This window comes from Paramisgurnus dabryanus, chromosome 4 (assembly GCF_030506205.2).
Source record: "Paramisgurnus dabryanus chromosome 4, PD_genome_1.1, whole genome shotgun sequence".
Taxonomy (NCBI): domain Eukaryota; kingdom Metazoa; phylum Chordata; class Actinopteri; order Cypriniformes; family Cobitidae; genus Paramisgurnus; species Paramisgurnus dabryanus.
Window position 1 is genome coordinate 11,020,785 of NC_133340.1, and position 17,949 is coordinate 11,038,733.

The 17,949-nt window shown below is 38.2% G+C and overlaps 1 protein-coding gene across 1 annotated transcript in view; it reads right to left on the reverse strand.

Moving 5' to 3' along the window:
* Positions 1-2,508: 2,508 nt before the first annotated feature.
* frem3 (Fras1 related extracellular matrix 3) overlaps positions 2,509-17,949 on the reverse strand; it is a 39,975-nt gene continuing 24,534 nt past the window's right edge. Inside the window, exons 4-24 of the mRNA XM_065295735.2 lie at positions 17,158-17,388; positions 16,875-17,000; positions 16,319-16,570; positions 14,530-14,679; positions 14,173-14,382; positions 13,896-14,093; positions 13,623-13,787; positions 13,325-13,507; positions 12,988-13,118; positions 12,152-12,310; positions 11,759-12,062; positions 11,435-11,566; positions 10,994-11,325; positions 9,037-9,229; positions 8,732-8,836; positions 6,448-6,575; positions 6,205-6,339; positions 5,949-6,075; positions 5,666-5,853; positions 5,315-5,461; positions 2,509-5,208 (exon numbers count right to left, since the gene is read on the reverse strand). Of these exons, the coding sequence (XP_065151807.1) occupies positions 4,681-5,208; positions 5,315-5,461; positions 5,666-5,853; positions 5,949-6,075; positions 6,205-6,339; positions 6,448-6,575; positions 8,732-8,836; positions 9,037-9,229; positions 10,994-11,325; positions 11,435-11,566; positions 11,759-12,062; positions 12,152-12,310; positions 12,988-13,118; positions 13,325-13,507; positions 13,623-13,787; positions 13,896-14,093; positions 14,173-14,382; positions 14,530-14,679; positions 16,319-16,570; positions 16,875-17,000; positions 17,158-17,388 (4,124 nt within the window). The 3' untranslated portion in view covers positions 2,509-4,680. The remainder of the gene's footprint in view (positions 5,209-5,314; positions 5,462-5,665; positions 5,854-5,948; positions 6,076-6,204; positions 6,340-6,447; positions 6,576-8,731; positions 8,837-9,036; positions 9,230-10,993; positions 11,326-11,434; positions 11,567-11,758; positions 12,063-12,151; positions 12,311-12,987; positions 13,119-13,324; positions 13,508-13,622; positions 13,788-13,895; positions 14,094-14,172; positions 14,383-14,529; positions 14,680-16,318; positions 16,571-16,874; positions 17,001-17,157; positions 17,389-17,949) is intronic.

Genomic DNA, 17,949 nt, shown 5'->3' on the forward strand with positions numbered 1-17,949 from the left:
CTTATTTTTAAGTATTTTTAAGCTGCGTTTTAAATTTATTTAAATGGGTTTACGCAGGTATACGGGAATACCCACTTCTAAATTCTAAACATTGATTAAATGCCACGAAAATCTGACTATGAAGTGCTATAATTGGGTCCCATTGCTTTTATCAACCTAGAAAATGTGACTAAGATCAACCCAGTGACTTAGTTTTGGTAAACCATTCTCCACAAGCATGTGAAAAAATAGGTAATTGAAATATGGCTCCCCTGGTGATGTCAGAAGGGGATTTTTCCGCCCTTAATCTGCACTATCCAACCACGGCACTGCCATTTAGTACAGAGATCAGCTCATTTGCATGTTAAATGACACCCAAAATGGCACATCTTGCTCACACCTATACAGTGACAATTTTAACTTGCTATAATAAATTATCTATGATACTTTGAGCTAAAACTTTGCATGTGTACTCTGGGGACACCAAAGATTTATTTGACATCTTAAAAAAGTCTTGTGATATTTGTCCCGTTTGATAATATAAATTTCACAATGTTTTCACAACTGCCCCATTTTGAAAATAAGAAAAGTCTTGCATATTTAGTTAGTCTTATGTCACTGTCTATAACACAGAGCATTCAACCTTAGTTGGGTGTACCACTCCACCACTGATAGAAGAAACCATCAATATTAAACAGAAACAAAGTATAACAGGTCATTACATCACAGACAGGTATCTCATGCAGCAAAAATAAATGCCATATCTTTTGATTCTTGTTTGTAATCTCAGACACGAGACACAAAGACAATAGTATCAAATACCCTTACCGTCATGCCAGAGTTCTGTACAAACACAGTTTGGTACCCGCGAGTATACCTGATGGGTGAATCGCTATTTTTTTTTATGTAACCCTTTCCATTATATTGTTATTAAGTCAGATCCTCATCTGCCATCCAGTGTTTCTCATGCAATATGGTTTTACGTACTGTTACTCACTGATTTCTTATACAAATGATTACTATTAACATTCCGTCTTCACTCTAATAGGCCATGATTAGCGTCATTTACAGCTAGGACATTCCATTCAGGATGGATGAAGAAAAGAAGCGGATCCACTGCTCCAAACAAATTTAGATCAAACAACAAGAAAACAAAGAACAAGAATCAAACATTATGGAGAAGGAAATAATTCTTAGCCTTCTGTTCTTAAAAGAAAATATAAGACGCAAAGACGATGGTGTGTGCTATTGCTTTGTATTGCCATTGTGTATGTTGTTAATAGTGGACTCTCCTTGTCTTAACATTGTTCTCGCTAATGTGCTGTAGGCGTATAGTCCGTTTCCCAAAAAGGCTGCAGGCACTCCTGATGACAAAAATAACGTCATGCAGGTGGCACAGGGACAGCTGAAGTATACTTTGGGCTTTATTGTAGGCCTGCTGGATGGCCCTGGAGCTGCAAACTTAAAATCAGATTATTGGTTAAAGCCTTTAACTTTAACTTAAAGGGGACATTTCACAAGACTTTTTAAAGAGGTCAAATAAATCTTTGGTGTCCACAGAGTGTAAATGTGAATTTCTAGCTCAAAATGGCATGTAGAAAATTTATTATAGCAAGTTAAAATGTGCTGTTTTGGGGTGTGTCATTTTAAATGCAAATGAGGTGATGTCTGCACTAAATGGCAGTGCCGTGGTTGGATAGTGCAGATTAAGGGGCGGTATTATCCCCTTCTGACATCACAGGGGAAGATAAATTTCATGACCTATTTTTTCACATGCTTGCAGAGAATGGTTTACCAAAACTAAGTTACCAAAACTAAGAATTTTTCTTTTTTATATTTTCTAGGTTGATAAAACTCAATTATAGCACTTAAACATGAAAAAAGACAGATTTTCATGATATGTTTCTTCAAAGCAAAAGCTTCATTGGCATTTACTTAAAGGGACACAAGGCAGATGATTAAATGACTCATAACAGGACCAATGAAGACTCTCTCGCCCGCCCCTACCGCCTGTAGGAAGAATACCCCACTTGCACGTTCGTTGTATCCGACCCGGTGTCCTTCAGTCTCGCAAAGTCTCAGATATCGCGAGAAGAAGGATCACTTTACGGTAAACAACACAGAGGCAGGCGAACGAAACAGCTAGCAATTGTTGCAAATGGCAGAGCCGGGGAAGAAGCAGCAAAAACCATTGACGAAAGATTACAAGAAAAGAAATAGAGCTTCAGACCTAATATATATATTAGGGTGACCATACGTGCCATTCTTTCTGGACGCGTCCTGGCCAGGATTTCGGTTGCATCTTCCGGAAGTCATATTTGTCGACCGCATACGTCATACAGGATTATTATTATTATTACAGAAAAGCAAACGTTACATTTTTAGGTAAGAATGAAATTACGATTGCATGTCTTATGTTTTTAACTGAATGGCGTATGCGGTCAACTAATACGACTTCCGGAAGACATACCAAAATCCTGGCCAGGACGCGTCCGGGAAGAATGGCACGTATGGTCACCATATATATAATAGATAGATTGATATAGAAGGATAATATTTGTCTAAAGTTATATTAGTAAGATCTATAAGTTCACCGATATGAACGAGGCAAACTACTACTTTCGTGTTTTGTTTTTTTTGGGAGATTGCCATGAGAATAATATAATTATAAATAAATAAATATATATATATATTATTTATTTATCCTCCTCTGCTCAGATGGGTTGACAGCTGATAAGCTGGGTTGCAAGGGGGAACAACAGTTCGTTTTTACGACAGTGTGTTTGAAAGCATTTACTTCCAGACACTAGGGTAAGCTCGTAGAGAAATAACATGCCGGAAGTTGAGTTTGGGGCATAAAAGTGGTTTGTTTATGTTTATGTTGTTGACACTAAAATCGTCTATACTTAGAATTTGTCATTTTACGCTGTAATTGCTCATTAATGATGAAAGTATGTTGTATAGCATGCAGACTGCGTGGCAAAAGTGCCATTAAAACTCACCACAAATTATATAGAAGTAGGCATTTTAATTTCTCATTTAAACAGATGCACTTTATGATAAAACAAATATCGTAACAAGACATTACAGAAAACAAACACTAAAATTACAGAAAAGAAAACTATCATTCATTACCTGTTGTATATAAGAATTCTTCAGATGAGGCAGTTAAATTAAATTAAACACAAATTAAGTACCAAAAATATGATAAAAGGCAAGCTGTTCTTGAATTGTCTACAATAAGGATAATGCTGTTTCAGTGGATTCTCTGTATTTTCTAGTAACTTTTATGATGTGATATTTACTGTAATGTTCAGCTATTACCGACAATACAGGACACATACAAATATATGTCGGAAATGGAATAATGATTCATGATTCTTTTCTATCCACTGTTGTAAAAAAGGCTAGTTTGTATGAGGCAATTTGAAATGTATTAAACAATGCCTAACATTAAACAATCAAAGGGGGTCTCAGAGGGTTATATAATTGAAAAAAAAAAAATGCAAGCACCAAAGTATGAAAGTATTTTTAACAGGTTAATTATTCTTTGTAATTCATAGTTAAAATTATTACATGTCAGAGGAACATTTAGGGGTGGTTTCCCGGACAGGGGTTGTCTTTGACATATCTTTACATGTATCAGTGCCATTTTTTTGTCTCAATATGCACACCAGTTATGTTTTTGTAAGGCATGTTTGTAAAAACTAAAATGTCCTATTATAACTAAGGCCTTGTCCTGGATTAATCTAAACCTTGTCCAGGAAACTTCCCCTTTAATGTGTACTGTAACAGTGATTGTTAATTCTCTCTACTTTCAGCACCAGATATAAATAGGCAGCTGTGTACATAGAATTGTGTGTCATTCTGAACCACATTTTTAGAAAATGTATAAAAATAATACATTCTGACTATTTACGAACTTTAGTTAATAAAATTAAACATGCTCCCTTTGCAACTGATCTGTGCTCTTGTACACAGCAGTTAATGTCATGAAACATATAAAAATAGATACAATTTTTACAATAACGTGTAGTTCCTGCGCCTATTCATTTGATCACTAATCTGTGCATACTGTTTACATATATAATGAAAATAAAACAGACTGTGTTATAAAAAGAAAATCACACTCAGAAATCCTTACAATATTTAAATGGCAGAGACTTCCGATTGAGACCACTGCTGCCCAATATAATACTCATGCCAAAGTGGGGTCCAAAAATGGGTTCATTTATGTACTACTAATGGAGCTAACATTAAATGAATTTTTAGATACAAGCTGAGAAGGAAGTAACAGCAAAGCACAGAATTACTCTGTTTGTCTGAGCACAGGTTTAGTACAGCCAGCACTGGTTCATAGATCCATCAATAGTAGCACACTGCAATAGCTTTAGTACTTCAAAGCTCAACAAGCAACCTCCATTTGTTTGACTGAGAGCTACTACAAATCTATTGAGGCAAGATGTCTTCACTGCCTGTTTGTTAACAATTTAGCAGTTCACATTTAATTGTAATTAATTAACTTGGCCCTAGCTGCATATGAAGCCACATAATATGGTGTCATTTTAACTGAGGCCTAAAATGATAGCACTGTTTCCTCACACTGAATAATTCTGTGTCTTTCTTGGGAGCAGAGCACCATTCAGTTTAGGTGTGAATGTTTGAATGAACCAGAAAGGTTTTTTGGAAACAGTGGGCTGTTTAAACCTCAGAGCTGTCTCCAGGGATCCTCATGCTTGAGGTGTCTCTGCTATAGGCCGTGGAGGACGAAGTTGAATAAGGTGGATACTTTTTCTCTTTCCTCTTGCACCGCATCAAGAGAACCACCAGTAATACTACCAGACATACCAGCAGGATAAGCCCAGCCACCCACAGCAATGTGGACATACCAGCAGGAAGAGAGAATTCTGAACCTGTCCCCTTACCCAGGCTCCCCTCCACCAGGGGGTGCTCCAGATTTGATTCACGGCCCCATGGCTGGCTCACCCGCAGTCGATTGGAGCGTTCAAGGGCAATATGCTGGATGTTGGTGCCTCTACTATTCTCAGTACCAATTTCTAAAACTTCTGGGTCAGGCACTGCACGTCGATTGCGGCTTTGTGTGCCAGGATCAGCCATGGCAGATGAGAAAGCATGATGGTACTCAAGGCTTCTTTTACCACGGCTGGCATTTTCTTTAGAGCGGACTGTGTAGATAGTGTGGATAAACCACTCACGGCCAGCAGCAACCTGTGGAATGAAACATTACAGAGATAAAAGTACATGATTCTAGTTGAATGTGCGGAAAATATAAGTTTTGCTTTAATTATAAGACTGGTAAAGGTGAGTCTCTGACCTGGAAAAGAGGAGATGACGACATGGTGAAGCCATCGGATCCAGGTTGCCGAACCAAGGAAAGGGCTCCAGGGGTATCCAAAGCCAGGGTAGCATGAAACTGTACATCTCCAAAAGTGGTGGCTTGGGTTTCTGGCTGGGCTTTGTCCTGAAGTTCAAAGACCCAATAGTTTACATCATACATTACTTGTTTGAATTTGACAATAAACAAGAAAAGATGGTTTGTGTAAAATAAAGAACTTCTGCAATTGTAAACTGTTGTGATTAAAACCAACATACAACACACTCTATTCAATTCAAGATAGTGGTAAGATCATCAATAAATGTTCATACAATATGAAAAGTTACATACCAGTATCTTGAGTCTATAAAGCAGGGATGGAGCATCAGCCAGACACCCATACTCTTTATCGGTAGGGTTGTACTTGGGTACGTAGCCATCAGCACCTGTACAGAGGAATACCTTCTCTATGCTGCAAGAGAAGGAGTCACCAAGGTTCTGCACTGGGTCCACCATCACACGTCCATAGATATTAGAACCTAGAAGAAAAACAGGAATGAGTTCAATTCTGTTTATTGTGGTAATTAAAATTTTAACAAATTATAATCATAAAAAAGCTAGTTAATATTAATACCTTCACCAAAGGCAACGTCTGTGCCCTCTCCAAATCCCATTGAACCATCAGACAGCCACAGCTCCCTCTTTGAGAGCAGGAACATCTTGGTATTCAAACTAAACTCTGCTGCAACCGGGTCACTCACCTGAAAACCAGCACAATAATTTCATATGTTTACACTGCAGTGCTAAATGGCATCAGTTTAAGATGTCTGTAGGTTAACTTTATACTTTCATATACAGTAGATGGCCAGAATAAGGGGTCCGTAACAAACCTGCTGGAAGCGAATGTCCATGTCAAAGGTTAAGGGCTCCCTAGGGTGACACACAGGGGGAATGCTGAACTCCCCATTAGGTGAAGCACTGCATGGAATTAGCTTCACAGTATAGGTACCAGAATAATCCCTCACCTAACACACACAGGTTTTAAATTATATTAAATTGTAAATCTGTAATTAGAATGACCGACAATGTCTAAAAGAAACAGGAAAAGGTAAAACAAGTCTGACTAAACTTACAGCAAAGTCAGAAACAAAGCTCCACTGTTGCATGGGCTGGTTGTAAGTTGGCTCGGTTCTGACCATGGTGAGAGTAAATGTGAGTCCAGGGTGGTCAGCTGACATTACCATGGAGGTCAAAGTGGTTCCTGAAAGCCAGCAAATATTTATGTTGACAACACATTAATGGGTAGGCTACTATTTTACCAAAATGGTGAATACTTTTAATAATATAAACAAAAGGGTAAACAAAAAAGAAGAGATTTTAGAACATCAACCACTCATTCATAATAAAAGCGTTTGCTATTTTCAATACGTTTTTTTATGTTTTTTTTATAAATTACAGTGATTCTTGGGAATTTGGATAAAACAGGTTTAAATTTTGAAAAAAAGTTAGTTAAATTACAAAATCTGAAGGTATATCATTATAGACCAAGGTCTTGGCTGTTCAGCAATTTACTGGTGCAACCTCCCAGTTCGTATTTTTTTTCTTAAAAAAGGCGTTTTTCCAGTTATTATTCATACAACGTTTACTTTAAGCCTAAATAGAAAAAGTAATGATTTTTTATTTAATAAACATATTTTTGTATTAATAGAGATAATAGAAATTATTAATTAATTTAATAACTCAACAGCACTGAAGAAACATATTAAACTCCGTCTGACGGTGGTGACACTAATCTGACGGTGGTGACATTGGCCTCATTATTCCACAATGTATACAACTCAAGTCAATGGCTCCTTGCTTAAATTTATGTAAATATTTGGTCCAAAAAATAACAATCCTGAGCACTGTGATGAACAAATATCAAATCATAACTTCCTAAAATACATAAAACCTGACAAAAAAAGAAAGAAAACCTAACAGAAAAGAAAGAAAACCTGACGGTGGTGACAAAAACCTAATATAGATAAAAAATAGAGTTGTTGCCATCTTGTTTCCCCTCTAATTGCTAGCTCCTTCAGACCAATTCAAATATACATTTATTTCATAATCTTATCTAATATCCAAAAATATGAACAAGTTTAAGAGAAAATAGCAAACATACAGGAGCTTGAGTGGTCTTGAAGCATGCAGTAGAGCTGAAGGTTTGAAAAAATTGTGTCCTCAGGAATATAGTTGTACCGGTAGTTGTCTGATTGTATTGCTTTTTATAAATATCTGACGATGGTGACGAATATGTGGGACACATTTTGAGCAATCACAAAAAATTTGTAAATATTGTTCAAAACTCACTGTTTGTAGTTTTTAATACATATTACAATGTGCTCTTTCATGTGGTTAATATATTATTCAATTCAATTATTACTATTGGCTTTTTTAATCAAGTTGAAATGACTATCTCTTAACCGAGGACATCTGATTTTGTAGGCAATGGGCCAGCATATAATCATTAAATTAATAAAAAATAAAAATAAACCTATAAAAGAACCTTACATATGTGCAAAGGACCCCCTGATAATAAGTGCCCTATAATTTTTGAGCAATTAATAAACAAAAGTGCGCCAACACGGTTTGTCCACGGTCTATTTCAACATTTACAAAAAATCCATATAAAGGAGGCTTTACGCATTATACAAAATCTCAATTCGAAAATAAGAAGTAAAAAAGGCTTGCTACAAATGTAGCAAGTTTAAAGCGTCACCAGAAGAGGGCAGCAAAGTGCTTTTATTTGTTTCTTGACCGAGCTGGAGACACACCAACACTACGGGGCGGTTTCCCGGACAGGGATTAGACTAGTCCTAGACTTAAACAGTTTTAAGAGCTCTCCAAACTGAAAACAACTTGCACTTACATATCTTAAAATGCATCAGTGCCCTTTGTTTTACCTCAAAATGCAGACAGGTTTTTTTTTTAGTAAGGCATGTTTGTTAAAACTAATTATATTTCCTAATTAAACTAAGGCCTAGTTCTGGATTAAGCTAATCCTGGTCCGGGAAACCGCCCCTACATCTTCCTATTCAAACACACCTGCTACATCCACTCATTAGTAGAAATTCCTAGATGGGGAATAATGGGATCATAATGTGTCAGATGTGGGAGACATCCAAAATGTGGTGTTGTGCCTCAAGGAACACACTTGGGAAACGCTTTTGAATACTGCTCATTTTGTCCTGAGGGTATTTTCTATACATAGAAAATTGCATAATGTGCACAGTACACATACTATATACAGCAGAAACAGCTAGCGTAGTAGGCTTTTATGCTATGCTAAACATAGCTGATTTATGTCTTTGGGCCAAAGTTTAGCAGTTGAGGGCTGGAACTTGGGAGGGCCTGCCTTGTATGTATATTTTGGGTTACCTGGATGCAACATGACAAACTGCCCCCTGAATCGAGCCTCAGTCTTAAAGTTGACAACAAGACGGCCTTCATCATTGATTCTCATGCTCGTAGGATACATGGCACCTATGAAAAATTATGCACAAATAAGAATATCACAAGGAGATTACATGACTTTGGATTTATTTGTAGACAACACATATTCAACATTGGATATCCACGGTAAAAACAGTCTAATCTGTATAAATAACTATTTAAAATCCCTAGAAGTAGAAGCTGGGCTTCCAACATATACAAATTTTGGCAGCATAGCATTTATGTACTACCTTGCAGCTCAGCCTCTGGTGGGCTTCCAATTCCATCTTGCCATAAAATGGCAGTGTCATACACAAATGTGAGCCGTAGCTCAGACCGCAGGTCGAAATGTTGCCAGCCGCCAACCGCAACAGGAGAGTGGAAGACATAGGACACAAACAGAGGCACCCGCAGTGTAACATAGGATTGAACAAGATTCAGCACCTACAAACACAGGTTAAAGAATAAGATTAAATTATATTTAAATACTGATAGTTATATGGAAGTATACATCAATATCTGTCTCTTTACCCCAATTCGCAACAGTTAGCTTATGATAATTTGAGTTGTTAAAGGGCGTGTTGCAGGTTAACCACCACTGTCGATTAATGGGTACATAAATCACTCAAGATATGTGTATAATTTTTAAAATGTCTCAAAAATGGTCTTAAAGAACACTTTTTTACGTTTTTGGTATTAACGGTTTTTTTTTACGCAATTCTGCGATGACGTCACGCTGGGGAGAAGTGGAGAAAGCCTCAGCCAGAGCCATAGAGATAGATGAGACATTTATTGCTGTTTAATACTTGCGTATACAATTTGGAAATCATATATACATCGTAGGAAATATATAATGTGTTATACTGCAAAGATACCATGCTAAATATTGTTTATGATATCTTTGGAGATAAATAAAACTTCGCAAATCTGCTGATTTGATCCATTCATGTCCTGACCACCAGGCTAGAGATTTTTAAACATCCTTAATCCACACTTACTAGTCTATCAAATAATATCTCAAATATATTGTTTTGTGAAATAAAAGGATGCTTTGTTATATTGTTTATGCGATTATAACGAATCACACGATCATTTTATACGCAGCAGTCAGCAGCTGCAGCACACTCGGATCCGACCGCATACATACTGTAATAAACAGGCGTTCGGCGGCTTTTTACATCACGACAGACTATGCCATTTGAGGAGGAACCGCTCATTGATCACCGTATTTTTATAAATCCTGTACATGTTTGGACCTGCCGAACAGGTTGAGCACTTTCATATACTTTGTTGAGCAGAGAGGCTGCACTTTGACCAGCGGGCTGCGGGAACCGGACGCACATCACGCCGCCAGACGGTGTTGTTAACTCGAAATGTATAACTATTATCAGATCGACCCACCGGGAAAGTCCTGACTCTCTCGATTGCCATTCCGCTACTGGCTGTAAGAAAGCGAGTGCGTTTGGGTCGCTGGTCCCCGCGAACAGATGTGACGTGCCTCACTCACCTTCCTGGATTAGAGACATGCTGCCAAAACCGTTTGTGCTGAAGATCGCATAAAGTTACACCCATTTCAGGCAGGATTATGGACCCCCTCAAGCCAGCATGCATGAGTATGTTAATTGTTTGTTTACTTTCTACACGAAGATATGCTAACGTTACGCTATCTGGCTGTCTGCCTATCTCTCTATACTAGCCTATCGATCTGTCTGTCTGTCTGTCTGTCTGTCTGTCTGTCTGTCTGTCTGTCTATCTATCTATCTATCTATCTATCTATCTATCTATCTATCTATAATCTGCGCTATCAGAACTGTACTTTACTCATCTTTCTATAGTCATTCTCAATGCTCTCAATGCGGCTTTGGTAAATTCTCTCCCCAGCGTGACGTCATACAGTGCGTTGTGGGGGAAAGGAGAATCATTGCAAACCGCTGTACTTTTTCATACTTTTTCGGGTTTTGTGATACCCAACAACATAAAATACAATGGATAACACTTTAAATGGTTATTACACACAAGCAAGTTGCACAAATTCGTAAAAAAAAGAACCTGCAACACACACTTTAAATACCATTTTACGGATAATGTTAGTCTGACTTCATTTGACTTTAAGCCACGTAAAATAAAATTACTTAACTACGTTAAAAGACTTTTACATCACTCAGAATATTATTAAATTTCTAACAGTCATGCGCCTGCAATCCTTACCTGTCCATCTGTGCCAATGGATCCCCCACAATCATTCATTAGCTCTGACATGTCGTAGTAGCTGCTGAACTCCCACAGACACGCCTCCAGGTTAAGATTGCGGTAGAAGCGTAGAGAATTGGCGCTACGCATGGCCACACTGTACTGATATGGTGATGTCTCGCCAATAATTTCTGGGTTCTTTGTGGCATCAGTAATGAAGCCATGGGCTGTTTGGATTTCGTTGAAATCCAAGAGGTTAGAGCAACGGTGGTTCCCTACTCGTGTCCCATCTGGACTGAGGGTTAGCTCAAAGTTGGTAAGTGGACGTGTGGAGATAACAGGCAGCATGCCTGAAGAAAATTAATGGAGGTGGTGTTAATGTAATCTGTAGTTCAGTTTAATATAGTTTAGGTTAACATTGTTTTAATATTACATTGTTTGTGATTGGTGTTCACTTACCATCCATGTGGGGCATAGTGACAGTAAGTTTGATCAGATTGGGGTAGTCAGGGTCATCCGGGCCAGTGTACCGGATTTTAGCTGAGAATGGTTCAGCACCCACTGTGCCAGCTATACGTGGTTGACAAAGACCTGTTAAGGGAAGACAAATAATCAAAACACATTCACCATTTATCAGTTAGTTATAATGTCACTTGTTGGTTAATCTATATGGGTTTTTTTATGCAGTATCTTTTGAATTATTAAATTTCCCATGTACAACAGAAGCAAAACAAATAAAAAATCATTTAGTAATCAACATTGCACTAATGACATCAGTCTCACCCTCCTCTCGACTGATGACCACAATCGGTGAGCTGAGCTCTAGCCCAGCGTCACCATTGGCGTTAATTGCTCGGGCAGCACATTGCACTCGGCAACCAGCCTGGAAATAGATGGAGTCCAGGGTGATAGACTTGGTGTTAGTGAAGAAGGTGTTGGTGTCCACTTCTCTCATGGGGCTGGTAACTCCATCCGGCCCGCTTGGGGCACTAACCAACCACCTGTACTGAGTCAGTGTGTCATTGATGTTCTCTACTGAGCAAATGGAGCCAGTCTTGTCAAAGTCATAGTATTTGGGATTGCAGGCCTGATGCAATAGACACAAATAAGGCTTTAGAAATATGAAAAAAAAAACACATTCATTAAATAATTGGGAAGATTATTGGCGTTACTTACAGTCACACACACAACAGGATATCCATTTTGAGGATTAGGATTGTCTTTAGCCCGAATTGTATCATCATACAATAGCAATGACACCACCTGAGGTACAGCTGGGAAGGTGACATCAGCCACACTATTCATTTCTTCAATGTAGACAATAGCCTTGTTCATCTACAAAAAGTATAAGAAAAAGTCAACCATATAGGTCATTTTATCCTTTTTTTGGAGAATAGTGTAAATCTTTTGAGTCAATCATACTATAACATAAGTGCAGTAAAATGACTATTAAAATTTGATTATGTTAGGCCTAAATACACAAACTCGTTCGGGGCAATGCGAATAACACGAATTGGGTGGCGAGATTGTCATGAAAACATACGCTATTTGTCTTAAACCTGAAAAAATTCAACTCCAGCAAAAACTTTGCATGACACAAAGTTAAATCTGGCGAGTAATCTAAAGCGAGGAATGCAATGCTTCGCATTTGGTATGTACGCAGCATAAGAAATACGTCACACCCGAGTTTAAATCTGACTTGGGTTCCTTTTCCTTTATACTCAAAATATTATTCCCCATCTTCTCTTATGAGAAATTTTCACCAAAGTCCCACCAAACACCATAAATATGTAAGCCTTGTTCAGTGTATAACTCTGTTTTTAGGTCAGTGTATCCACTGAGGCTCATTTACATCACAGAGACTCCTCTGAAAGAGACTGGAGACAGTGATTGCCCCTTGCTGACAGAGGCAGCTGCCTCACGGCTATTTTAGCAAGAGGCACATTGGCGAGTGTCTATGGGTGCGGGATATGGCGACTCCGGGATTATTTATAGAAATGATGTTCTCTGACCTGTGTTTCAGCCACCATATACTCATCAGGCTTCATGTGAACGGTGAAAGCCTCACGGATCTCTCTTTGTCCATCATATAGAATCTGGATCTCCACAACATGCTCTGTCTCACCCTCTTTAAACTCCACATCTAAAGGAACATATATAAACAAAGTATAAAGAGGAGCCTGCTAAATAACTGGCATTTGGAGTAATAAAGGATGTATTATGAGATGTCAAATGTCCACTCCGGTTTTGCATGATGAAAGTTTTACTGATTGTGACAAAATGACATCTGAAAATGCAGTATAATGCTATAGGATCCTATTTTTTGTACTTCATGTGGCTCCTGCTGACCTTGAGAAAGAGGATTGTAGTCCTCTCCTGACGTTGCAGAGCCATCTTTGGTGTGAATTCTCACCACAGAGACCTTGGAGGTATCACCTTGACGCAGGACACGGATCTTCACTACAGCAATCTCACCAGGAACTTGTGGCTCTTTAATGCTGTATTTAATCTCAGCAAACCTGATAATAGATTCTGGGAAAGAGAAGAATATAATGCATATAATCATTAATATCTACGCATTGGTCCCTGTACAGGAAGAAAATGTATATTTTTTGCCAAAGGTGAAATTGTGCAAAAGGATACATACTATCCTTATGGTCAGTGATGGTGACCAGAGTCTCTTTTTGTTCTCCTACTGCAGCTCCATATGCTGATTTGCTCTTTGGCGTACCCAGAACCAAGCGAAACTCCTCATCCTCTTCATGAACAGTGTCATCCACTAAAGTAACTACACATGGCTTCTCAATCTCACCTGTAAACGTTTAGGTTTATGCAGATGTGGGTTAATCATGAGACCTTGAATAAATGAAAGTGTGAGTAAGGAAGAGAGGAGTGGTGAGTAAGGATTGGGTGGTCAGACCTGGTAGGAACACTATGATGGAAGCATCAGTATTGGGCCGCTCTTCATAGTCCATCATGACTTGGGCAGATCCCTGGCGAGTATAACAACGGACTGTGGATCTCTGACTGATGTCACCACTCCGGTGCACCATTGCCTTCAACTCTCCATCAGCTTCATCCACCTTGTACTCTGCCTCCCTAAACTGGACTTTGGGCACTGCCAGCACAAAACTCATTTTAATTGGAAGTAGTAACACAAATTATCTCCTGAAACAGCAGAAGTACCCTTTACTTACAATCTGTCCCTGTGTCATTTATAGTAATGACAGTCTTGCTTGGCTCTCCAAGAACTGCGTTCATTGGCATACGCAGCACCAACTCGAATGTCTCTGGCCCTTCCAGCTCTGGTTGGCCCAGGTCATCCAGGATAGTAACACGGAAAGTCTGCATGGTCACACCAGGAGCAAAATCCAAATTACGGCTAATTCCAACATAATCTAGACCCGCTGTGAAGAAGAGACACGGGTGGGGTGATAGAGTATGAAAACAATATACATAAAAAAAATATAATAATTTACTCAAAATGTTTAAAGCTTTGTTCCCACTGAAAACCTTTCCTCTCTTCTGTTTTTGACTGTGTTTTCTCTTTTTACCTTCAGCTGATACAGGTTCACTCTTCCTGGACCGCACTGTGACGGTGGCTGTCTTCGAAAGGTCAGTGCCAGTCCTCCACACTTTCACCTCCACGTAACCATCACTTTCGTCTACTGTGTACTCAGTCTCACCAAAATAGAAAGATGGCTCTGTACCAGAGGAAAAGCTTATTCAACTTCCACTCAAGTTGTTTAATGTTTTAGTACTCCTGAAACATCCATTATAAAGGAAATAGGCTAATATGAAATTTTATATACATGTACCTTAGACACAACAAAAGCAGAGAGTTGCCAGTTGCTTAAAATAACATTTAAAGTTATTGTCCACATGACTGTAATGTTTAATGTTAAACAGGGACGCTCTGTGCCATTAGTGCATCAGACAAAGAGTTTTACTCAAATCATCATTTCCAACTTCCTGTCAAAATGAGGAAGCCAGAAAATTGAGCCTAATACACCAGTTAAGATGCACTCAGTTGAGTGTTTATGTTTGTGTATGTTTGGGGGTCTGATCAAGCTTCACACGAGATATATTAGCATCATGTGGCTCATGATAAATACACGTGCGGAAGGGAAATGCTTTTAGGGTGGGGGTAGAGGCTGTAAGTTTGAGGGGGTGTACAAAGAGACAGACAGTTGTGACACCTCTATAGAAAACAGAGACACAACAAAAAGATCCCAACTCTGGCTGGCATCCAGACGACAAGTCAATCCAACCGAACCCCCCCTCCCCCCGTGACCAGACTCAAAAATACTACTGGGCCTTTCCAGACCCACCAAGATGCTGAACTACAACATGAGCATTAATCTTTGCTAATAAGGTCTAGGAATGTACATACATTATTTACACATAAATATATTTTATGGGTTAGGTTCCAAATTATGGAGGATGGAGTGAAACAATAAACTTAAAAAATAGATTATATCAATGGAGAGAAAACTACTATGGTAATATTTATGTATACGCATTTGGTAAAATAAAAATTTAGTTTAGTACAAAAAGCTTTCCTTTAAAGGCACTTTCCTGAATTGAACTTTAAACACAACAACTTGACAGGCTAGACTATATCCTTTGTTTGGATAATGCCCCGTTTCCTTTGAAGAATACACACAAATCTTGAACCTGCATGTACAGGATGTTCACAAAGCTCTTTCACTGCCCATACTGAGGTTTATGGGTCATTACAGAGGTCACAGGGTTTCAATCGAACTAGCTCAAATTGTTATGGGTTATCATGTTACCACACAGTCAAGGATAGCATTAGCATGACCACAACATGAAGATGGATTGTTCCATGGATATCTATCCTGTCAAAGTATATGTTATAAACAGTACAACTGTAAAGGACGAACAGGTGTGACACATTAACACAACCACAGAAAACACATTCACACTTTGCTATTTTGAAGGGACATGTTTGTAGTCACTAGAAATGTATGTATATATGGGCTCAGTACCAACTGTATTGCAATATGTATTATCCAAAGTCTGTTTTTGTCTGGTTTGTGTTGGGTTTATATACAGACTACTTTGCCAGAACCATGTTTTGAAAACCCACAGGAAGCTGTGGAAAGCTACGCAATTTATCTAGGCTTAGACACATGTACTGGTACTGTGGAATATGACAATCTTGATAAATTTCCTAAAACCTGTTTAAGGGATACAATATTTTCCTTGATATTCTGATTCTTTAAAAAGCCACATTTTCTTTCATGTAATATGTAATGTACAAATGTACAATTAACAGATAATATGCCCAGCTCTGTGTCTGTATGAAAGCCAACTCACCATCATCACTATCAGCCAAGATGACTACCTTGGCACTGGGGAACTTGGCTCCCACCTGGCCCCCCATAGGCATACTGAGGGACACATTGAAACTTTCCTCTTCCTCGTAGAGGGAGTCATCGATAATTATAATGCGACATGGCTTTTCCCTCTCATCTTTGTCAAAGCGCAGAACACTGGTGTGGTCCTCAGGTCTTGTAATATAGTCAGAATAGGAGAGCACTGTGCTGGGGGTGGTGCCAGTTGCACTGCCTGTATAGAATTATATATTGTTTTAATTCAAATACTACAGGGTTAATGCTATTGGTTAATTTTGGTTTTAAGATAAGATGCTCAAATGTTACAAACACAATATTTGGTTTAATCATTTGTTAAAATAATGTAATATATGTTATTAAAAGACATATTTATATTTATTTACAAAATGTATAATGTTTTTATCTGGAAATAAAAAAACGGCAACTGTCGCGACTGGCCAATAAGAATCAAGCATTCCAACGAGCCGTGTACTTAAAAACCATATTATTTTATATTATAACAGTGATAAAAATCTCACCTTGCTGAGTATAACATATCACCATAAGTTCCTGGCTGACATCTCCTGATCGATGGACTGGGATTAATAATTCTCCTATATCCTCTTCTATACGATATTGTGCCTGAGGGATAAATACTGTAGACTCTGAAAAGAGATTAATCCAAAATGCTTACAAGAACAAAGTATGTTGCTGGAATACTGTAAATATTTGAAGAAAACCTCATTCTCAGGATATAAAGATCCTCAATAGTCTGTAAACTCTGGAAGCAATATTTTGTATTTATAATCGTGGAATAATTACCATCACCAGGATCCACAATCTCCACAGTGGCTGTATCAGGGTGCTCAAGAACAGCCATCACTGGTTCTGAGAGCTGGATTTCGAACATCTCTGAAGTTTCAAACTCTTGGTCAGTGAATATCTTAACCCTCCAGGTTGCAGTCGTTTGGCCAGGGTTAAACTGCACCTGTTTCTGAGCTTTGCCTCGGAAGTCTTTGTCCACTTTTGCTGTGCCATCCTTGGTGGCAATGCCTTTGAAGTAAAGAGGAAAACTTAGAGACCTAAACATTAGCTGAAATTGGGTGAATAGTATGTGGTGTGTTTTTTGAAAGAATTAAACTATAGCTGTGAGCAGTTAACTCCCCAAACTACTAAAACTTAGCAGTGAAAGAATGTGGTATAATTTAAGAATAATAAATACATTTGGGTTACAGTTTAAGGCCTGTGAAAATGCCAAACTCAGGGGCAGTAACTTCTTACATCTGCAAATAAACATCACATATAACAGTGATTCTTGGGAATTTGGATAAAACAATTGAATTTTATTTCAATTACAAAATCTGAAGATATATCATTATAGACCAAGGTCTTGGCTGTTCAGGAATTTACCGGTGCAACCTCCCCTGTTCGTATTTTTTTCATAAAATAGGCGTTTTTTCCAGTTATTACTCATACAACATTTACTTTAAGCCTAAATAGAAAAAGTAATGATTTTTTTTATTTAATAAACATATTTTTGTATTAATAGAGAATATTAATTTAATAACTCAACAGCACTGAAGAAACATATTGTAAGCATATTCATTTAAAACA